At 44.6% G+C, this 19,693-nt stretch overlaps 1 protein-coding gene across 3 annotated transcripts; it reads left to right on the forward strand.

The window, feature by feature from the left end:
• Nucleotides 1-9,245: 9,245 nt before the first annotated feature.
• SLC25A28 (solute carrier family 25 member 28) lies at nucleotides 9,246-19,439 on the forward strand. Of its 3 annotated transcripts, none has more exons than XM_012439601.3 (4): nucleotides 9,246-9,641; nucleotides 15,682-15,910; nucleotides 17,029-17,085; nucleotides 18,597-19,439. In XM_012439601.3, exons 1-4 carry the CDS (start codon nucleotides 9,351-9,353, stop codon nucleotides 19,112-19,114), a joined length of 1,095 nt encoding a protein of 364 aa, XP_012295024.2. In that variant the 5' UTR covers nucleotides 9,246-9,350; the 3' UTR covers nucleotides 19,115-19,439. The 3 variants fall into 3 exon arrangements, with proteins under 3 accessions (XP_012295024.2, XP_021528617.1, XP_021528618.1); XM_021672942.2 differs by lacking the exon at nucleotides 9,246-9,641 and adding an exon at nucleotides 9,966-11,789; XM_021672943.2 differs by lacking the exon at nucleotides 9,246-9,641 and adding an exon at nucleotides 9,966-10,646.
• The last annotated feature ends 254 nt before the right edge of the window (nucleotides 19,440-19,693 follow it).

Below are 19,693 nucleotides of genomic sequence, written 5' to 3' on the forward strand. Positions count from 1 at the left end.
AGTTATGTTTCTTACAGCTCATTTCCTTATCTAAGAAATATGAATTAGTAGCCCAGCTTTTAGGGTTGCTACCCTCAATCTTTTTTTCACAGAAACTAGTGACCTTTTCAAAATGCAAAATTGACCATGTTATCCAACTTCAACTTAAAATTCCACAATGGAATCCCATTGTTCTTAAAATATAAAACAATCCCTTTAACATGACTTGCAAAGCCTCTCAAGAACTGCTCCTACTTACTTGCCAGGACTCAGACATGCTTCACCTGGCTCCACAAACACTCTCCTTGTCCTATCACCACAGGACTTCTGCTATTATGTTCTCTTTGTCCAGAAGGTTCTGCCTCCCTTACTCCTTCCACCACCCCTCCCTCTGTTGCAACCTAATTAACTCTTCTCATCTTTAAAATCTTACTTCAAATGTCATTTTCCTTCTGTGACATAACCCCTAGACTAAGTCAAGTCCCTTTAACATATGCTGTTAGTATATCATGTGCCTTTCCTTTATCCCACACATCCCAGTTGTAATTTTACATTTGTGAATCTTTGGTCTATGCCTGTCTTCCCCAGAAGACTTTAAGCTCCACTAGAGAAGATACCATGTGTGGATTTATTCATCTTGTATCCCTGGCACTTTGTTTAAGCACTGGCACATATTATTTGAGAGAATAAATGAATTGGCTACCACTATTAAGCTTTGCTGCCCCCTGCTGAGTCATGGCCTTCAGCCTATTAAACTAGCACCAATTGGACGTTCGCAACTAGTATGATGATATCATAGCAGTATTTTTCAAAGTGTGGTCCTGGGACCATCTGTGTCAGAATGATCTTCTTATAAAATGCATATTCTCATACCTCACTCTAAAAGATGATTTTTAGGCCTATGTTAGGGTTGAAAAGTTTGCATGGGTTGGGCGTGGTGGCTCACACCTGTAATTCCAGCACTTTGGAAGGCTGAGACAGGTGGATCACTTGAGGTCAGGAATTTGAGACCAGCCTGGCCAACATAGTGAATCCCTGTGTCTACCACAAATATGTTTTAAAAATTTGCCAGGCATGGTGGTACGTGCCTGTGATCCCAGCTACTTAGGAAGCTGAGGCAGGAGAATCGCTTGAACCCAGGAGGCGGAAGTTGCAGTGAGCCAAGATCCAGCCAGGGTGACAGACAAAAAAAGAAAAAATTTGCGTATCTAACAAGCTCCCCTGGATGATTTGAGAGCCACTGGTACAAACGGAAGGAAAGAAAGGAAAGAAAAGGAAGAAACCGATTTACAATCTCACTACCCTTTTCTTCCCTTTTCTTTTTTGAGATGAGGGTCTTCCTATGGTGCCCAGGTTGGTCTTGAACTCCTGGGCTCAAGAAATCCATCCACCTCAGTCTTCCAAAGGGCTGGGATTACAGGTGTAAACCACTGTACCTGGCCAAATTAACCATTTTAAAGTGGACAATTTGGTGGCATTTAGCACATTCACAATGTTGTACAACCACTACTTCTACCTAGTTCTGACTCATTTCCTACCTAGGAAACCCCATCCTCATTAAGAAGTTACTGTTATTCTCCTCTGCCTGGTGCATCTGGTAACCACCAATCTGTGTTCTGTCTCTATACAGCTATCTATTCTGGATATTTCATATAAATGGAATAGTATGTGACCTTTTGCATTTGGCTTCTTTCAAGATTCATTCACATTATAGCATGTATCAGTTCTTTGTTTCTTTCTATGCTTCAATTATACTCATTGTATGTATACACAATTTGTTTATCCATTATTTGGCGGATGGACATTTAGACTGTTTCTACCTATTGCCTTGTGTGAAAAGTGCTGCTATGACCATGCATGTACTTGCTTGAGAACCTATTTTCAATTCTTTTGGATATTGTCTTAGTCTATTTTGTGTTGCTATAAAGGAATACCTGAGGTGGGTAATTCATAAAGAAAAGAAGTTTATTTGGCTCACGGTTGTGAGGGTTGTACAAGAAGCAGGGAACCAGCATCTGCCCAGCTTCTGGGGAGGGCCTCAGGCTGCTTCTGCAGAGATCACATGACAAGAGATGAGGCAAGGGGCATGGGGTGGGGGGTGGTGCCAGGTTCTAACAACCAACTCTCACTGAAACTAATAGAATGAGAATTCACTCACACCTTTCCCCCAAGGAGGGCATTAATCTATTCATGAGGGATCTATTCCCATGACTCAAATACCTCCCAGTAGGCCCACCTGGAACATTGGAGATCATATTTCATCATGAGATTTGGAGGGGACAAGCACCTAAACTATAGCAGACATATACCTAGGGGTGGGATTGTTGGGTCATATGGTAATTCTATATTTAACTTTTTGAGAAACTGCTAAACTGTTTCCCATCATGGCTGAATGATTTTACATTCTCACCAGCAATGAGGGTTCCAATTTCCTCAATGGTTATTTTCTTGCCAATGGTTGTTATTTTCAACAATGATTTTTTTTTTATTATAGCCATCCTCATAGGTATGAAGTGGCATAGCCAATAATCTTTTGACAAAGGAAAATGAAAATGTTTTTATTGCAAGCCTGAATAATATTTAAGAAAATATAAAAGACAAATTTGCTTTTGACATATTTTCCTTTTACTTGATGGCATAATGTTGATCTGTGAAAACATGTGAATATCTACTTTCCCCATACTTCTAGAAATAATGCAAAATATAAAATTGAAACTCAAGTTGAGCATGAGTAAATGAGGACTATTACTCAGCTTTTTCTTGTTTCTGACCAGAGAGGGATCATTGCCCTTTATTACTTCTCAGCATAAAAATAAAAATTATAAATCTTGAATATCGTAGTCCCAAGAGAGATAATCCACAAACCATGCCATGAATGTGCCTCCTTGGTTCAAGCCATTCTCATGCCTCAGCCTCCTAAGTAGCTGGGATTACAGGCATGTACACCTTGCCTGGCTAATTTTTGTATTTTTAGTACAGATGGGGTTTCACCATGTTGGCCAGGCTGGTCTTGAACTCCTGGCCCTAAGTGATCTGCCCACTGTGGCCTCCCAAAGTGCTGGGAGGTGTGAGCCACCATATCTGGCCATAAAATTAAATTTTAAAAAAAGTTCAAAGGGCCAGGTGCGGTGGCTCAAGCCTGTAATCCCAGCACTTTGGGAGGCCAAGGCGGGCGGATCATGAGGTCAAGAGATCGAGACCATCCTGGCCAACATGGTGAAACCCCGTCTCTACTAAAAATACCAAAATTAGCTGGGCGTGGTGGTGTGCGCCTATAGTCCCAGCTACTTGGGAGGCTGAGGCAGGAGAATTGCTTGAATCCAGGAGGCAGAGGTTGCAGTGAGCCGAGATTGTGCCACTGCACTCCAGCTTGGCTCCTGGCGACAGAGTGAGACTCTGTCTCAAAAAAAAAAAAAAAAAAAAAAAAGTTCAAAGAACAGGATTAAAGAATGAAAGTGACTCATCAGACAGATAAAAGAGGAATAAGAAATCTGGGGAAGAAGGACTAACGTTGGCATAGAAAACTGCCCTCTACTTGTATTTTCCTCAATAAATGATAATTACAAATTAAAAAAATACACCGCTCCACTGTACAATATTTACGTACACAGAATATCCCACATGGGCTGACATACCATTCTTAAAGCCATGTTTTGCCCTTAACTGGAATATACATGAGTCAGGGAAAGACATAAAGTCTACTGTTGTATCAAAATTGAAGCCCTTGCTAGCACAAGGATTGTTTGACAACCTGGATGTTTTTATGCACTCAGGGAATAAACGATAATAAGATGAAAAGTGAGCCAGGTCACACTTTTCTTTTGTAAGATGAAAGGACAGATTGAGAATGGGGAGGAAGGAAAGAAGAATTGTCTCAATGGCTTTTTCTGGAAGATTAATTTTAGGAAAGAATTCATCCAGATGAGGAATAGCAAATTGATTCCCTCGAAACAATGTTTCCTAAATACCCCTTGGAAAGTCTTCCTGTGCACATTCTCCAGTTTGAAAACTGCTAAAATAAATAACGGTATCTCCTCATCCTTTCAGTCTTCATTGATTACCCCATCTCTGAATTCCTGCAGCTCTTATGTTCTATTTCTTCACCATTTAAGAATCAGTTTCTCTTTAAGTGACTGTAAGGTAAGCAGTCTTATTTTCATGTGTGGCTGCTGGAGTCAATCTCATTTTATACTACACTTATACCTCACATCAGGTATAATGGCAGTTCAGGGAAGGAGGGTAGTACAAGCTGGAGGGATATGTTTTGAACCTTCAATAATGAGAATTTTTATAAGAACAAAGGGAAAAATGCATTCTAGGGAAGAGCAGTGTCTGCTAAGATATAAATTCAGCTGCTGTAACAAAGATTCTGATTAACAGCAATTGCTTAACAAGCTCTCTCATGCCTGAGCACAAGTGGTCTGAGGTGATAGGATGCCCCGTGGTGTTAAGGACACAGGTTTCTTCTAACTTCTGCCACCTGTTAAGGAATAGGCCTTGTCCTCATGGCCAAAAATAGTTATCTTCCAGGTCTGTGTTCTGACAAGAAGGGAGAAAATGAGCAAGAGGAGAACATACCTTTTTCTTCTAAAGGCACAACCCAGGTGTTTCAAACATCACTTTTACTCACATCCCTCTAGCTAGAACTTAGTCACATAGCCAATGTTAGTTGCCAGGGAAGCTGGGGAAAATATATGGGTTTTAGCTGGGAAGGCACATGCCCATACTGAAACTTGAGATTTCTATTACTTAATAAAAAAAAAAAGAGAGAGAGAGAGAGACTTGATGTTAAGAAAACTAGTGGTCTCATAGAGAGATGTAGAAAATGATGAGATAGAAGAGAAAATGTGAAAAACAATTGTACTGGGAATACAAGAAAATATGACTGACTACAGTATCTGAGCAGTTGCAGGTGCAGGAAACTTTTGAGGGTTTGTGAAGAATATAACCAAGAAAGTACTTTGCCTACTATTTTTTTTTTTCTTTGAGACAGAGTCACATTCTATCAAGCAGGCTGGAGTGCAGTGTTGCAATCTCGGCTCACTGAAACCTCCGCATCCCAGATTCAAGTGATTCTCCCATCTCAGCCTCTGAGTAGCTGGGACTATAGGCACATGTTACCATGCCTAGCTAATTTTTGATTTTTAGTAGAGACAGGGTTTCACCATGTTGGCCAGGCTGATCTCAAACTCCTGATCTCAAGTGATCCACCAGCCTCGACCTCTCAAAGTGCTGGGATTACAAGCATGAGCCACCACACCTGGTCTGCTTACTATTAAATTTTTTTAGAAAGATTTAGTGCTGATGAGATGTATGATACTGTGTATGGGTGTGTGTGTAGATGTGTTGAGATAGTCAGAATGGGTTAGGTGCTTACTATTCAAAATGTGGTCCAAGGTTAGCAGCATCAGCATCATTTAGGAGCTTGTCAAAAATGCAGAATCTAGGTAGGCATGGTGGCTCACAACTGTCATCCCAGCACTTTGGGAGGCTGAGACAAGAGGATTGCTTGAACCCAGGAGGTCTAAGGCCATTCTGGGCAACATAGTAAGACCCTGTCTCTACAAAAAAAAAAAAAAAGAGAGAAAGAAAAAGAAAGAGAAAGAAAAGAGAGAAAGAAAAAGAGGAAAGGAAGGAAGGAGAGGGAAAAAGGAAAGGAAGGAAGAGAGAGAGACAGAGGAAGAGAGAGAAAGAAATGTGGAATCTTAGGCCCCACCAAGACCTACAGAACTGCAATCTGCATTTTAACAAATTCTTCAGGTAATATCATTTACCATCATATTAAAGTCTCAGAAGTACTGGGCTAGTTTATGCTATGGTGTGGAATAATCCTGAAAGCTCTGTGTCTTAAAACAACTAAGATTTATTTCTTATTGATGCTGAAAGTCTGCCTGGGAGCAAGTAGGTAGGCCAGTAGGGAACTCTGCTTCATATCATCCTCACCAGGGCCCCAGGCTGATGGAGCCTCCACCATCTGAACAAATAATCACTAGTCCTGTGGCAGAGGAGGAAATGTGTGACTGTTTTGCTTCCCTTGTATTTCACTGGCCAAAAGCAAATCCCATGGCCATGCCTATCTTCAAGGAGTTGGGAAAAACATCTTACTATGTACCTGGAAGGAGGCGAATCAAAATACTGCTGAAACTAGGGGATCCTTGAAGCAGGCAGGCCTTTCAAGGGGTTATGACAATACAGATGTAATCAGATTCAGGGTAAGTATATCAATACGAAGGAAAAGGGGAGCGTAAACAGAAGAAACAGTTCAGAATAATGATTCTGAATGGGCAGTCAAGGAAGACTCCAGCTTTAGAGTCTCATTGGGCAAATAGTGAAGACTTTCATGGAAAATGAAAAGTTTGGAGGAATGGGTTGGGGTGGGGAGTGGAAAGGCTGTTTGGAATGGTAATGCTGAGTCAGAAATTAAGGTGGATATTCACCCCTTATCTTTCCAACCTCATGTTGTATCCCCTTCCCCCTCACTCACCATGCTCCAGCCACACTGGCCTTCTTTCCGTTCCTCATGCACCAACCTTGTTCTCATCTTAGGATTGTTGTACCTACTGTTTCTTCTGCTGGCATGCCCTTCACCAAGTCTGTCAATGACTGGCTCCTGCCTGTCATTCAGAACTCACCATACATGTCAACCTCCTCAGAAAGGCCTTCCGTGGCCATACCAATGTAGCCACCCAGTCACACTATATCATACCACCCTATTTCAAAGATCAGTATAGCAACCAGAGCTATTTGACATTTTTTGTGTTTTTCTCTGTCCCACCTCCCCATCCCCATGATGAGAACACGGACTCTGTCTGTCCTGTATCCCCAGCTTCAAGTTCGTACTCAAACATTACTGAAAGTTAAAAGTATGCAATAATGGAAATATAGGGTTCCAATGAGGACAACTGGTTTGGAATGGCAAAGTTCTCCAAGGTATTAAAGATGACTAAGAAGCACTAAACTTTTAGGAATGTTCCACTTCAATGGCTAGAGAAGTGTAAGCGACCGAGAAGTCTTAAAGGTAGAACAGAGTGGTTTCTGAAGCTAGGAAAAAAGTTTCAATGAGGGGGTGGGTCAATGGGGAGCTCAGTGGGGTTGGGGGCAAGTGTTATCTCTGTTAAGAAAAATGAGAATAGGAAAAAAACTGTTGGATTTGGAAAGGTATTTACGACCAATGAATAAAGGAGTAAAAAATGTAAAGAGCTTAAGGAGAGAAAGGACCTAGAGGTGGATAGGTCATTACTGGAGCAATCTGCCAGTAAAGGGAATTAGTACTCTAGCAGGATTGAATGGGTTTTTGTGACACCTATTCATTTCTCAAGCTAAATATGCTAGAGGAGAGACTGAACATGCTGTGGAGGAGTTCTTTTCAAAAAAACTTTTTGAGACAGTCTTGCTTTGTCACTCAGGCTGGAGTGTAGGGGCGTGAACATGCTCACTGCAGCCTCGAACTCCCTGGCACAAGCAATCCTCCCCCAAGTAGCTGAGACTACAGGTGCACGCCACTATACCCAGCTAATTTTTGAATTTTTGTACTTTTTTGTGTTTATTATTATTTTGTGGAGATGGGAGTTTTGCCATGTTGTCCAGGTTGGTCTCGAACTCCTGAGCTCAAGCAATTGGCCCACCTCAGCCTCCCAAAGTGCTGGGGTTACAGGCGTGAGCCACTGCACCGGGCAGAGAGGTTAAGCTAGGTTAATGGACTCCCTAGGGTATCCACACAGCACCTTCAGGGACTCTGAAACACAGAAATGATATGCAAATTTTTGTGTGCACACAGGGAATGGGAGGTGGAAACAGAAGAGAATTTGTAGCTTTATTATTTTCCAAATGGTCGCGACCCAAAGGTTAATAACTACTGCTGAAAAGAGTACAAAAAGTTTTTAAAAAGGAAGCCCAGACAAGGGCTAAGCTTTAGGGAAAAAAGAGGAAAACCTCTTTCCTATGTAAGGAAAAGCTATAAACAGATGGGGAAGTCCATCGTTGCATCATCTGGGAAAAACAGAGAAGACAGAGCTGGAAACCGCGGGCGGCTTGTGCCAACACGCTCAGGGGAGACGGAAGAAGGCGCCCGTGCTCCCTAGCGCAGGAGGTTCTGAAGCCCAGTAATCGCTGGCCTTGCCTCACAGGACCCGGGCTGACCCGAGGGTAGGAGAGGGCTTCATCACCAGGCGGGGGACCCATCAGCGCGCCGGTTCAGGGACAGGATGCTGATACTTCAGGCTTGACCAGGCCGTGCCTCCGAGCTTCCACAGAGCCGCTGCACCTCCCTCCTGCCTTTGGGACGCGGCCTCCAGCCCCCGCCTGAACATCGGCCATCATCTCTGAATCATCCCGCCCATTTCGACGTCTTCCCTCCCCGTCTCGTCTCCGGCTCTCGGCCTGGCGCAGAGCCCAGTGACAGCCGGGACCCGGGGGACCTCATTCATTCAACTTGCTGGGTTTACTGTGCGACTGTGGATGCGAGGCTGTGCCGGGCGCTGGGACCTGAGGAGCACTGGGTCCGGCCCGAGGGCCCAACACTCCAAACCCGACCAGAGTCTAACGGGCCATCGCGGTACCCCCGGACGGTGAGGCAGTTCCCCGCCCGCATGTCGCAACGGCTTCCCGGACAGGCTGCGGGTCGCGCCAGGTGATGACCGGCCCAAGCCAGCTCTGCCTCACGCCCGTGACGAGATCCCGCGGGAACACGGCTCTCTCGGGGCCAGGGCCGTCAGCTCTCCAGCCATGCGTCTCAGAATTTGGGGCGCGCACTCAAGCGCGGGTCGTAACGGCAATCGTCAGCGGTTTGACGTGGAAGGCCTGCCACCGCCCCGCCCCCAACGCGACCCAGCACCCGGGAACACAGCTCTGCAGTCTCCAGTGAGGGGCCCAAAATCGGCCCCTAGAGTCCCTGGGCGCTTCGTTCTTTCTGTAGCCAATCGGGGACCGACGTGGTGCTGGCCAATGGCTGCGGTCAAAGTACCGAGAGTGGTTGAGCCTATCAAAGTTCAGCCTTAAGTTTCTCCCGCCCTTCTAAAAAGTCAGAGGCGGGTTGATCGCACATGTCGGCCAATCAGTGACCAATAAACAAGAAGCTTCCAAGATCAAAGGGGAAGGGGTGGGATCTAGGCTCTAGCAACGCCTCAGGGAGGAGGAATGACAGGCGACTTTGCTAATAGTACCGGCTGACTTTTCTTACGTAGGGAAAGGGGTGGGCCTAACTTAGCGTCTGCACCAATGGTTGGTTGAGAGGCGTGTCCGCGGGGCCAAGCGGGAGCCGGAGGCCCCGGGCTCTCTGGGCCGCGCCTGAGGCAGACACTACGGGGCTGGGGGGCGGCGGCAGCAGTGGTGGCAGTGGCGGCGGGGGTGGGCGCCGCAGCTGGCCCGGGTGGATGGAGTTGGAGGGGCGGGGTGCTGGTGGTGTGGCGGGGGGGCCGGCGGCAGGGCCCGGGCGGAGCCCCGGGGAGTCGGCGCTGCTGGACGGGTGGCTGCAGCGGGGCGTGGGCCGGGGGGCCGGCGGCGGGGAGGCCGGGGCCTGCAGGCCCCCGGTACGACAAGATCCGGACTCCGGCCCGGACTACGAGGCGCTGCCGGCTGGAGCCACTGTCACCACGCACATGGTGGCGGGCGCCGTAGCAGGGATCCTGGAGCACTGCGTGATGTACCCCATCGACTGCGTCAAGGTGAGACCTGCACTGGGCTTCGAACCCGACCTGGGGCTGACCCGACCCCTGGGTCTTGTCCGGAGCCAGGATCCCGGCTGAGAGCCTGAGCCGACATGGGTTCTTTTCTGGCTCCTGCCACTACCACACGATTCGAACCGACGCTCCATTCAAGCAAGGTCCCAGCTGGGAGTTGATCCCAGTCAGGAACCGGGACCTATTTCTAACCGTCAGTGAAATCTGAATCGGGACTCAGGATCGAAAATCTGTCAGCCAAAGCTCTGGACCCCACCTGGGACCTAACAGGAATAGGGTGGGATAGGGTGTCCCGAAGCTCAGGTAAGTGCTACTAACTCGATTAAGGTGAAGCCAGCTGGCGTGAACCAGACCCTGAATTGGATCTAATGACTTGAGATGTTTTTTGGGCTAGTGCTTTTACAAACTCCTTACTTTATCTTCCCTTACTGACGGGGCAGGAACCCGAATCTGGGATCTCTCAGCTAGATAAAGGACTTACATGTTAAATCTTAACACATGAGTGATTGGAAATCATTGTGCAGTGAGAATGCAGAGTTCCAGACTGGAAGTAATATGGGAAAGATCGTATTCAGGAAAAGGTTTCAGTTTCTCTGTGAAGCAAGCATGATACCCCACCTATTTCCTGAACATGAAAATTGAGCTGTGATTAGGACTGTATGTGCAGGGAGCACATCAGCCTCCAAACAAGAGAGATGAAACTGATAGCGTATTTCTTTGGCCACCTGAAGTTGACAAAAAGGGAGAAATTGCCTAGCAAGAAGTGACAGTTTTAGAAAGTAGATGTAAGTATGAAGAAAATGGAATGAGATCAACAAGAGGACACGATCCATGTGAAAGTAAAACTAATGGCATTAACAACCAAGCAGGATGATTAATATGTACAGAAGTCATCAGGTCCTTCTGAAGAAAACTGGGTGAAGAAAGAAACAGATGATTGTTCTTTACAGTCTTATTCTTATACGTTAGTAAAGGTGCCAGCCACCAAAGGTGAGGACTGAATTGAGGGAGAAGTAAAGTAGAGGGGACTGTTGGAATAAATATGACAGAGACCAATGCCTCCTTTACATGTTAACGGTTAATAGTCAAACAGTAACCTGGCAGCTTCTTGTTGTATGTTTTCTCTTCTAATCAGGAAAGTGTTATGTATTCAAAAGGAGGAGAGAGTCAACTTGGGAAATGCAAAGTAGATCTCTTTTACTTCCTTCTGGTTTCAGTACCATTTCATGTTTTCATTAGTAATGTGGAAAGTGCTCATTAAGCTTTGTGAATGATATCAAATTGGCAGGAGTATTTTAGCACAAGGTAACTCCTAACAAGGGCCATATCCACTGAAAATGGGGTAAATGCACTTGACTAAAATGGACGTTAGAATGTTAAATGCGCTTGTCACTTGGTAGAAATAGAAATAAACAGTAAAATCCATGAGAAAGAAGTAACAACACTGAAATGTAAAACGAGTAAGTACAAATAAAAAGATGCAGACATTATATGTATAGACTCTAGGTTGAATGACTTGTGAATTAATAATGCCACATACCTAAAAGTTAATAAAATCTAGCTGCAGAGTAACCTCCTTAGACTTAGACTTTGAGTAGAGTGCAGGTTTTAGGATGCTGTTTTTCTGGATGAGTATTGAATGAAAAATAGATCAGAGAAAGCAGTGAAAATTATTGTGGCTTGAAAAATAGAGTAATAGTTTGTCTTAGAAATATTACTGCAACTTATCCATTTAACCACTGTTTCATTATTACATAATGGGAGGTTATCTCCTTACTCCATATAATTTACATAGTGCTATTGTTGCTATAAACATTTTATAAATTCCTGTTAAAAATGCTTCTAGAATATTTGGGTGCATATCCTTAATGGAGGCAAATCTTTGCCCTGTGACAAGATGGAATTGATTTTGCAGGAACAGAGACTATTCAGAGTCAAATATGGTGAAAAAAGTGGGCAGTCAAAATGGGTAATACTGCTTGGTGTCAAAATAATGTGGGACTGGAAAGCAAGGAGACTGCTTTACTCCTGAGGCCTATAAACCTATTGAGGAAACACTTCTGAAAGAGAAGTTCCAGATATGTTTTGCATAACCACAGCATTGCTGGAATAAGTCAATTGTAGCCTTCCAAGGTAACTATTTTGAAGAACAGTTCTTACTCATTTATATAAGCTTTAGAATTTTTGGTTTTTAAAAATTCGTCATACAACATTGCAGTTATGCCAGGAAGCCCTACATTAAGGAAATAATGTTTTGAGAAAAAAATACTGAGGAATCGTCAACAATACAAAAGCTTATTTTAGAAGACTCATATTCATTTGCACTTAATACTGGGATTTAAATGACTTAAAGGGAAGAACTAGGTGAGACCAGTATGATTTGTGTCAGTGAGTATGTTAAATGCTTTTGTGCAGGCATGAAAGTAAAGTTCAAATCCCTTCCTTCAGAAAGGGCTTCCCAGTTTGCTTATCCCTGGCAGCAATCCTTCCTTTAATAAGTGGATGATGGGGAGAAAAAGCAGCCCAGTCTTTAAGACTGGAGGCAGGTGTCCATGTAGTTGGAGCCTAAAGGGCAACCACAATGTTTGGAAATGAAAGCTAACATTGCCTCTTGGCATGCAAGCCTGTCCATCCCCAGCAACTTATCAGGGTCAAGTTGACTTTAAATATCCTTGAGAGGGACCATGAGAAGTCAGCATAGCCTTGTTGGGCTATGGTTATTCAACCAGCTATTTTCATGGTCATAATGGAGAGGCTTGGGAACCCAGATAAATCCCAGTTTCCTTTTCGGGGCCTCAGAGGCAAGCGCCAGACTTTATCTGTGGGGACTGATTTCTGCAACCCAAAACAGCTGGAACCCTTCTCAAAATCATCTAGCTAAGTACCCACCTATCATCAAGCTGCTGTTGTTGGTTCTGAAGTGGTGAAGCAAATATCCACTTATATATGTAATAAAAAGGGGAAGAGCAGAGGGAGATATATCTCCAGTTTCCAGATGTAAATGGTATCTATACATATTCACCTGTGAAAAGTTAGGAAATGAGGACATTAGCTTATTTGATTTTCTTGCATCTAATAAGTATTCAGTGATCTTGTGTGCCAAGCACTGTCTGAAGTGCCTTACATATATGTATTCATTTACTCTGTGAAGCAACTTCATGAAGTAGAAACCATTTTCATTATTTTACAGTTGAAAGGAGGCTTAGAGAACAGTTATATAACTTGTCCAAGGTCACAGAGTTTAAGTGGCACAGTTATGATTTGAACTCAGTGTAACAGACTCTCAGGCCTTCCATACAGCTTCCCAAAAGCAGATTACAAGAACCGGGCAAGGCACAAAATTTCACAGTAAAGGTTATCCCTGAACATATGACCTTCAGATTAATAGTGGGACATGTAAATTATTATAGCCACAGAGAAACTTTAAAAGAAAAACAAAAAATACAAAATTAACCCGATTTATTAGTGGCTAAGGACAGTTAGTTGCCCATGTATATTTGTGAAATGACTTATACTGGAGGCAATGCTACCATGATCTGTAAATTCTTAGATACGGACAAATATGTCTTAGAATCATTTTGAATACAATACAAATCTTTGTAGCACCTTATACATTACCAGTAGCTTTTACATGCCTTATCTCTTTTAATCCCCACAACAGCCCTATGAGCTAGCCATTCTTGGCCTCATGTTATAGATGACAATTTTGAAGTTTAGAGAAGTTGAGTGACATAACCAAGATCACACAACTAGCAAAGCTGAGGCTCGGACTCAGGCTTTTTGACTCAAATGTGACTTGTCTTTTATCAAACCACTTACCTCTCTACTGGGTTGTTTGGCTTTTTGCCAAAGCTAAGTAGAGGTTTTGCATATTGAGGTTTTTCAGAAATTCTTATTTAGATATTTCATCTTTCTGTAAAAGGCAGATTTATTGGCCCACAAATTCATTTTTATATTTGGCATAGCTTATGCCCAGGTCCTCTCCATAAGGGTATGTTTTCATTGAGTTAGAATTGTTGAGTTAGATTTAGATATGTGTATAGAATGTTCAAAGTAGCTTATCCAGAATCCAGTTTTCTCTTGGGGATGAAGAGTTCCAGGCCTCCAAAGCCAAACCTTTCAGAATTGGTGGCCAAATACACCATTGACTGCAGCAGAGCAATGTAATTTCTGAACATTCCCCTATACATAGTTTTGAATAAATGTATGGAAACACATTAAGCCAAAAGGCTCAGTTTAACTTTGCTTATTAGTAGCTATAGCCAGCATTTGACCTGTAGTCTCTATGAGTAACTCATCTGATGGATTTTATATGCCTCGTGTGATACGAAAGATCAGTAAACAAATCCTTTATTGGAAATACATGAGGTTTGGGAGTGGGCGTGGGGGGGAAGTAGGAAAGAACGTATCAAACTGTGATAAGTAATACTGTATACATCCAGTAACTAACCTTTTAAGCTTCCGGTTTTTTATTGGTAGCAGGCAAGAGAAAATAACCAGAGGAATGTGGATTTCTTGCAGCTAACCAAGACCTGTTCATCTGGTTAGTTTCTTTTCTCCCATGCTCTTGAGAAAAGGTATTACTCTTGGATTCCAGCTGGCCAGGAAGAAGGTTCAAGCTTTTTTTTCTCTCTTTTTTTCCTTGAGACAGAGTTTCACTCTTGTTGTCCAGGCTGCAGTGCAGTGGCGTGATCTTGGCTCACTGCAACCTCCGACTTGCAGGTTCAAGTGATTTTCCTGCCTCTCGAGTAGCTGGGGTTACAGGTGCACACTACCATGCCTGGCTAATTTTTCTGTATTTTTAGTAGAGACAGGGTTTCACCATATTGGCCAGGCTGGTCTCCAACTCCTGACCTCAGGTGATCCGCCCACCTCAGCCTACCAAAGTGCTGGAATTACAGGCGTGAACCACTGTGCCCGGCCAGAGGTTCAAGCTTTTAAGTCCAAATAGAATCCAGTGATTAGATTGAAGCAGAAATTTAAACTATACTTGGGCATCACTTGCCCTTATTGGCTCACCAGTGATTGTAACTGATACAGTTATGTGACAAAAGATTCATTCATTAATTCAGCAAACAAATCATAAGTGCTTATTGTGTGTCAGGTGCCAGATATTGATTTTATATTAACCATTAGTTTCCATGTTACTTTACCTTGAAATGGGTCAGTAGATGAGAAACTTTGCTGAGGATACACACTCTTCAGAAAAGGTCTAACTTGGGGAGGTGTTTCAAATAAGATTAATTTCCCAAATTTCAACAAAACTGTCCAGGAACATCATACAAAGTATCTACCCTACACTTTTATTCCAATCATTGAATCCTTTAGAGAGAGTCCAAGGATTATGTTTCACTGAGACTAATTTTATTTGTTAATGCCAATTTTGGGATTCAATAAATATAGATTAGAAATCTGGAAGGGCACTTCAGGATTGGAGACTAGATTGGTTTCTAGCTAGACAGTCCCACCTTTGCAGTTTCAGGGTAAACTTTCTTTCCCAAGAAATAAAAGCAGTGTCTATTAAGAATGCCAAGACTTGGTGTAGACCCAGCTGCCATTGCCAGATAGTCTGAGAAAATATCAAAAAATTAGCTGCCCCTTAGTGTGTGGTCACAAAGCAGGGCTAGGGGCAGTCTTTAGGTATAAAGTATAAAGTATGTCATAGACAGTTAATACTTGAATTTAGAATCCATTTGTAAAGAAAGCAACTTCTGAAACACAGGCTTGATATTTGTTGCTGAGGCTCTGAATCATTTTGGAGTACCAAGACACTTAGCAAGTGGTGGCATTATTTTTTCAGGGAAAATAATGGTGTTCCACTCTTAGGGGCAGAGATGACTAAAAAAAGAAAGTTCCAAGGCTGAGAAGAAAGATCAGCTATAGATTTGGACATAAGCTGAATATCCCTCTCACAGATTGGCACAGCTCCATGTAGAAGGACTGCCCAGTGCCCAAAGCCTATGTGTTGAGGTGGGGCAAGAAGTTGACTTTGCTGACATTGCGCTTCTCCTTGCTGTAATTTCAGACCCGGATGCAGAGTCTACAGCCTGACCCAGCTGCCCGCTATCGCAATGTGTTGGAGGCCCTCTGGAGGATTATAAGAACGGAGGGCCTATGGAGGCCCATGCGGGGGCTGAACGTCACAGCAACAGGCGCAGGGCCTGCCCACGCCCTTTATTTTGCCTGCTACGAAAAGTTAAAAAAGACATTGAGTGATGTAATCCACCCTGGGGGCAATAGCCATATTGCCAATGGTATTGAGCCTTCCTGTGCTGGTTCCCCCACTTTCCCAACTCTTTGGGCTTTGCTGCTGTCAGTGCTTTCCAGTCTCAGCATGGTTTGGAGCTGAAGCTTTGGGCTGGGATAGGCCAGATTATAAGGGAGGGACTTCCAAACCTGATGTTCTCAGACAACGGGCCGCTTCAACCCCACTTTTTCCTTTGGGGCACCTCAACAAAGGGTTACAGTATCATCTTCCCTTACCTACCAGCTTGACTTGTTCCTCTCATCTTCTCCCTGGCATCAACTTCCAATGCCCTGGTAATGTGGAGACACACTGAACTACCCCCAGTGTATGTCTGATAGGTGGGTGGTGTCCTGCTCCTTGGGGCAGGATTGGAGGTAACCCAGCCAGCCACCCAAGGAAGATACTAATGAAGCCCCTGCTCTTTGCCTCACCTTTTCAGGATCCCAACTCACCAGAGGCAGTTTGTGTTGTTGAGAACATGACAAAGCCTCATGACAAAGTGGGTTGGGGTGGGACCAAGGAACGACATGAAAAAATCAGAAGGTTGTGTGGAAGTAAAAGGAAGGATAGCAGCCTAGGGCTTCAGGACTGCCTGGAAACCAAGTTGAGTGTGGAGAGGGTGAGGGGTAGAGTGGTTTAGGACCTGAACGAAAGATCTTTCTAGACAAATGTTAGGATCTGCAAACAGGTCTGGCAGCAGGACAGAGATGGGATTCTGTGGTGAGATTCCATGAGATCTGACTACCTGGCCCCCATATTCTCCCTCCATTGGTGGCAGGTGATGTGCTAGAATCCTTATGCAGCAGTGTATCTGCTTCCTATCTGGGCCGTGAGCTGCATTTATTCCCAGAAAGATGTTTATTGATAAGATCTGAGCTGCTCTTTCTGGCCTTCCTGTCATAGATGTGGAATACATTGGTGACCTTGCAAAGTTGGTGGGAACAGGTGTCTTCCTTTCTTAAACAGGAGTTTAGAAGCAGTGGGTCCCCATCTCTTGGACTAGCTCTTAATGTTCCCTTTCTCCACTGTGATGTAGCATAGCCACTCCCCTTCACTGGAAGACCTCAATGAGTTGGTCACGCTCTCTTGGCCTTACATGTGGCAGTTATTTTTTTTTGTTTGCAGGTGCAGCCGGGTGTGTGGCAACATTACTTCATGATGCAGCCATGAACCCTGCGGAAGGTAATGATTTCTCAGCATATCCCTGTGTGGGCAGCTGCATCTGTAGTTCCAGTTTGCAGAAGAAAGCACATCAGTTTTGGTGGGAAATCCTGTTTTCCTGTTTTACCACTAGAGGGTGCTCCCTCCATGTTTTCAGTACTTAGGAGGCACCCCCCCCCCTCCGCCCCCCACCGCCCTCAGTGATCTGAAGCAGATTCACTGGGATTTCATTAATCCTTAGGGCTTCCCTGAAAAAAGATATGGCTCCCTGTGGCCTGTTCTTGGGTTTTCCTGGTAGAAGTCTCCTTTGCAGTAGATTTGATCTGTCCTGAAAGTTTAGCAGATTGATTTTTCTTCAAAGAGGTGAAGATGGATTCTTTTTTTTTCCTCCCCCCTATGATTTGCCAGAATTGACAAATATATTGCCTTTATTGGCCAGGTGCGGTGGCTCACGCCTGTAATCCCAGCACTTTGGGAGGCCAAGGTGGGTGGAGCAGGAAGTCAAGAGATCAAGACCATCCTGGCAACATGATGAAACCCCGTCTCTACTAAAAATACAAAAATTAGCCGGGTGTGGTGACACATGCCTGTGGTCCCACCTGCTCGGGAGGCTGAGGCGGAAGAATCGCTTGAACCCAGGAGGCAGAGGTTGCAGTGAGCCGAGATTGCACCACTGCCTTCCAGCCTGGAGACAGAGCAAGACTCCGTCTCACACACACACACAAAATTCCTTTCTTATTGAAATTAAGCTAGTTGAGATAGGAATGAAAGGTTATATTGTAGAACTGAGTCCCTGCATTTCTGCTGGGATCTTAGCTTTTCAGTTGTAGGAAAATTCTCCAAAAACATTCTCCTTGTGAGGATGAACAAATATGAGGGGATGACATTGTTGCCACGTTCATTTGCTGTCTGGGCAAGGCCGTGGTGTGGAAGGGGCCAAAGCTAAGCTGAAGCTCCACAGAGCGCACACCATGTTATCTGCTTGAGGGAATGGGAGGTGTTTGCAAAACTAAAGCCAACTCTTTTTGTCTAAGAATCTTTTCTTTGGTAGCACTTCTCTCTCCTCCCCTCTAGGAGGATCACCATCTCACATCAAGAGTTAGGTGCTTTTTGTTCCTGAAGATTGGGATTGTTAGGGGCCTGTGTTCATGATGATGTTCACTGTCATGGAGTCATTTCTTGTTGGGAATTGTAAGAGGGTAAGATCAGAGAGAGGTACTTAGTTTAAGAAGACTCTCTGGAGCTCCCAAACCATAGATATGTCCTATATGTGAATTGGCTGGCTTTACAGAAGTCCTGATGAAAGTGGGTTTATTGTTTTTTGACTGGTTACCAACCCTCTGCCTACTCCCTCCCCTCAAAAAACGGAAACTGACTTTTCAGGTTAGCCAGCAGCTCACTCATACTGTTTTCTCTCTCTATTCCATTGGCTGATTTGCTGCCTTGGGACTCTGAATCTGGACACTCTCCGACACTCTCCATCACTGGTTGGCTGCTGTCACCATTTCCTTCCTCTCTGATGGCACTACCAGTGGTCAAGCAGAGGATGCAGATGTACAACTCACCATACCACCGGGTGACAGACTGTGTACGGGCAGTGTGGCAAAATGAAGGGGCCGGGGCCTTTTACCGCAGCTACACCACCCAGCTGACCATGAACGTTCCCTTCCAAGCCATTCACTTCATGACCTATGAATTCCTGCAGGAGCACTTTAACCCCCAGAGACGGTACAACCCAAGCTCCCACGTCCTCTCTGGAGCTTGCGCAGGAGCTGTAGCTGCCGCAGCCACAACCCCACTGGACGTTTGCAAAACACTGCTCAACACCCAGGAGTCCTTGGCTTTGAACTCACACATTACAGGACATATCACAGGCATGGCTAGTGCCTTCAGGACGGTATATCAAGTAGGTGGGGTGACCGCCTACTTCCGAGGGGTGCAGGCTAGAGTAATTTACCAGATCCCCTCCACAGCCATTGCGTGGTCTGTGTATGAGTTCTTCAAATACCTAATCACTAAACGGCAAGAAGAGTGGAGGGCCAGCAAATGAAGTAGCACTGAACGAAGCCAGGGGTTCGGATGACACTGCTGCGTCCTGCTCACGTTCTGTCTCCTGGCATGTTCTAGCCTCAAGTGGAGTTAGAAGGAAAGTAGAGGGGCTCTCCCCCAGGATTTTGGTGTTTTGGCTAACACCAGTTCCTGCCAGCCTCCGTTGCCACCACCTTTCCTTCCAGGCCCTAAGCAAGTGCAGCAAAGCACACCACAGCACCTTTGATAACCTCTCTCCATCCTGGGCCTGACAGCCTGCTCTAGACTGTTATAGAGGGATAAGCAGCTCATTCCCCTGGTTCCTAATAAAAAGCCTTTAAATGGTTTCACTGGGTTTGTCTTGCTAAAGGGGAAGTGAAATGCTGTTAACTGTTCTTGACTTTCCTTGAAGCTTAAATCAATGGACCCAAAAGGAAGGTTTATTATGTCTGTAGTTTTTATTTTCTGCTAATTTTCATGAGGATTTAAGACATTAGTAGTAGGCCCCAAGGAGTCTCCCTGATGTCTAGAACAACAAGCCTTTGACAGATCCCAACCAACCAGACGCTCTTGAACCCCACTATCTTCCCTAGGGCAGTAG

The sequence above is a fragment of the Aotus nancymaae genome, unplaced genomic scaffold (genome assembly GCF_030222135.1).
Source record: "Aotus nancymaae isolate 86718 unplaced genomic scaffold, 86718_ANA_hifiasm-v0.15.2.pri h1tg000010l, whole genome shotgun sequence".
In the NCBI taxonomy this organism is placed as follows: domain Eukaryota; kingdom Metazoa; phylum Chordata; class Mammalia; order Primates; family Aotidae; genus Aotus; species Aotus nancymaae.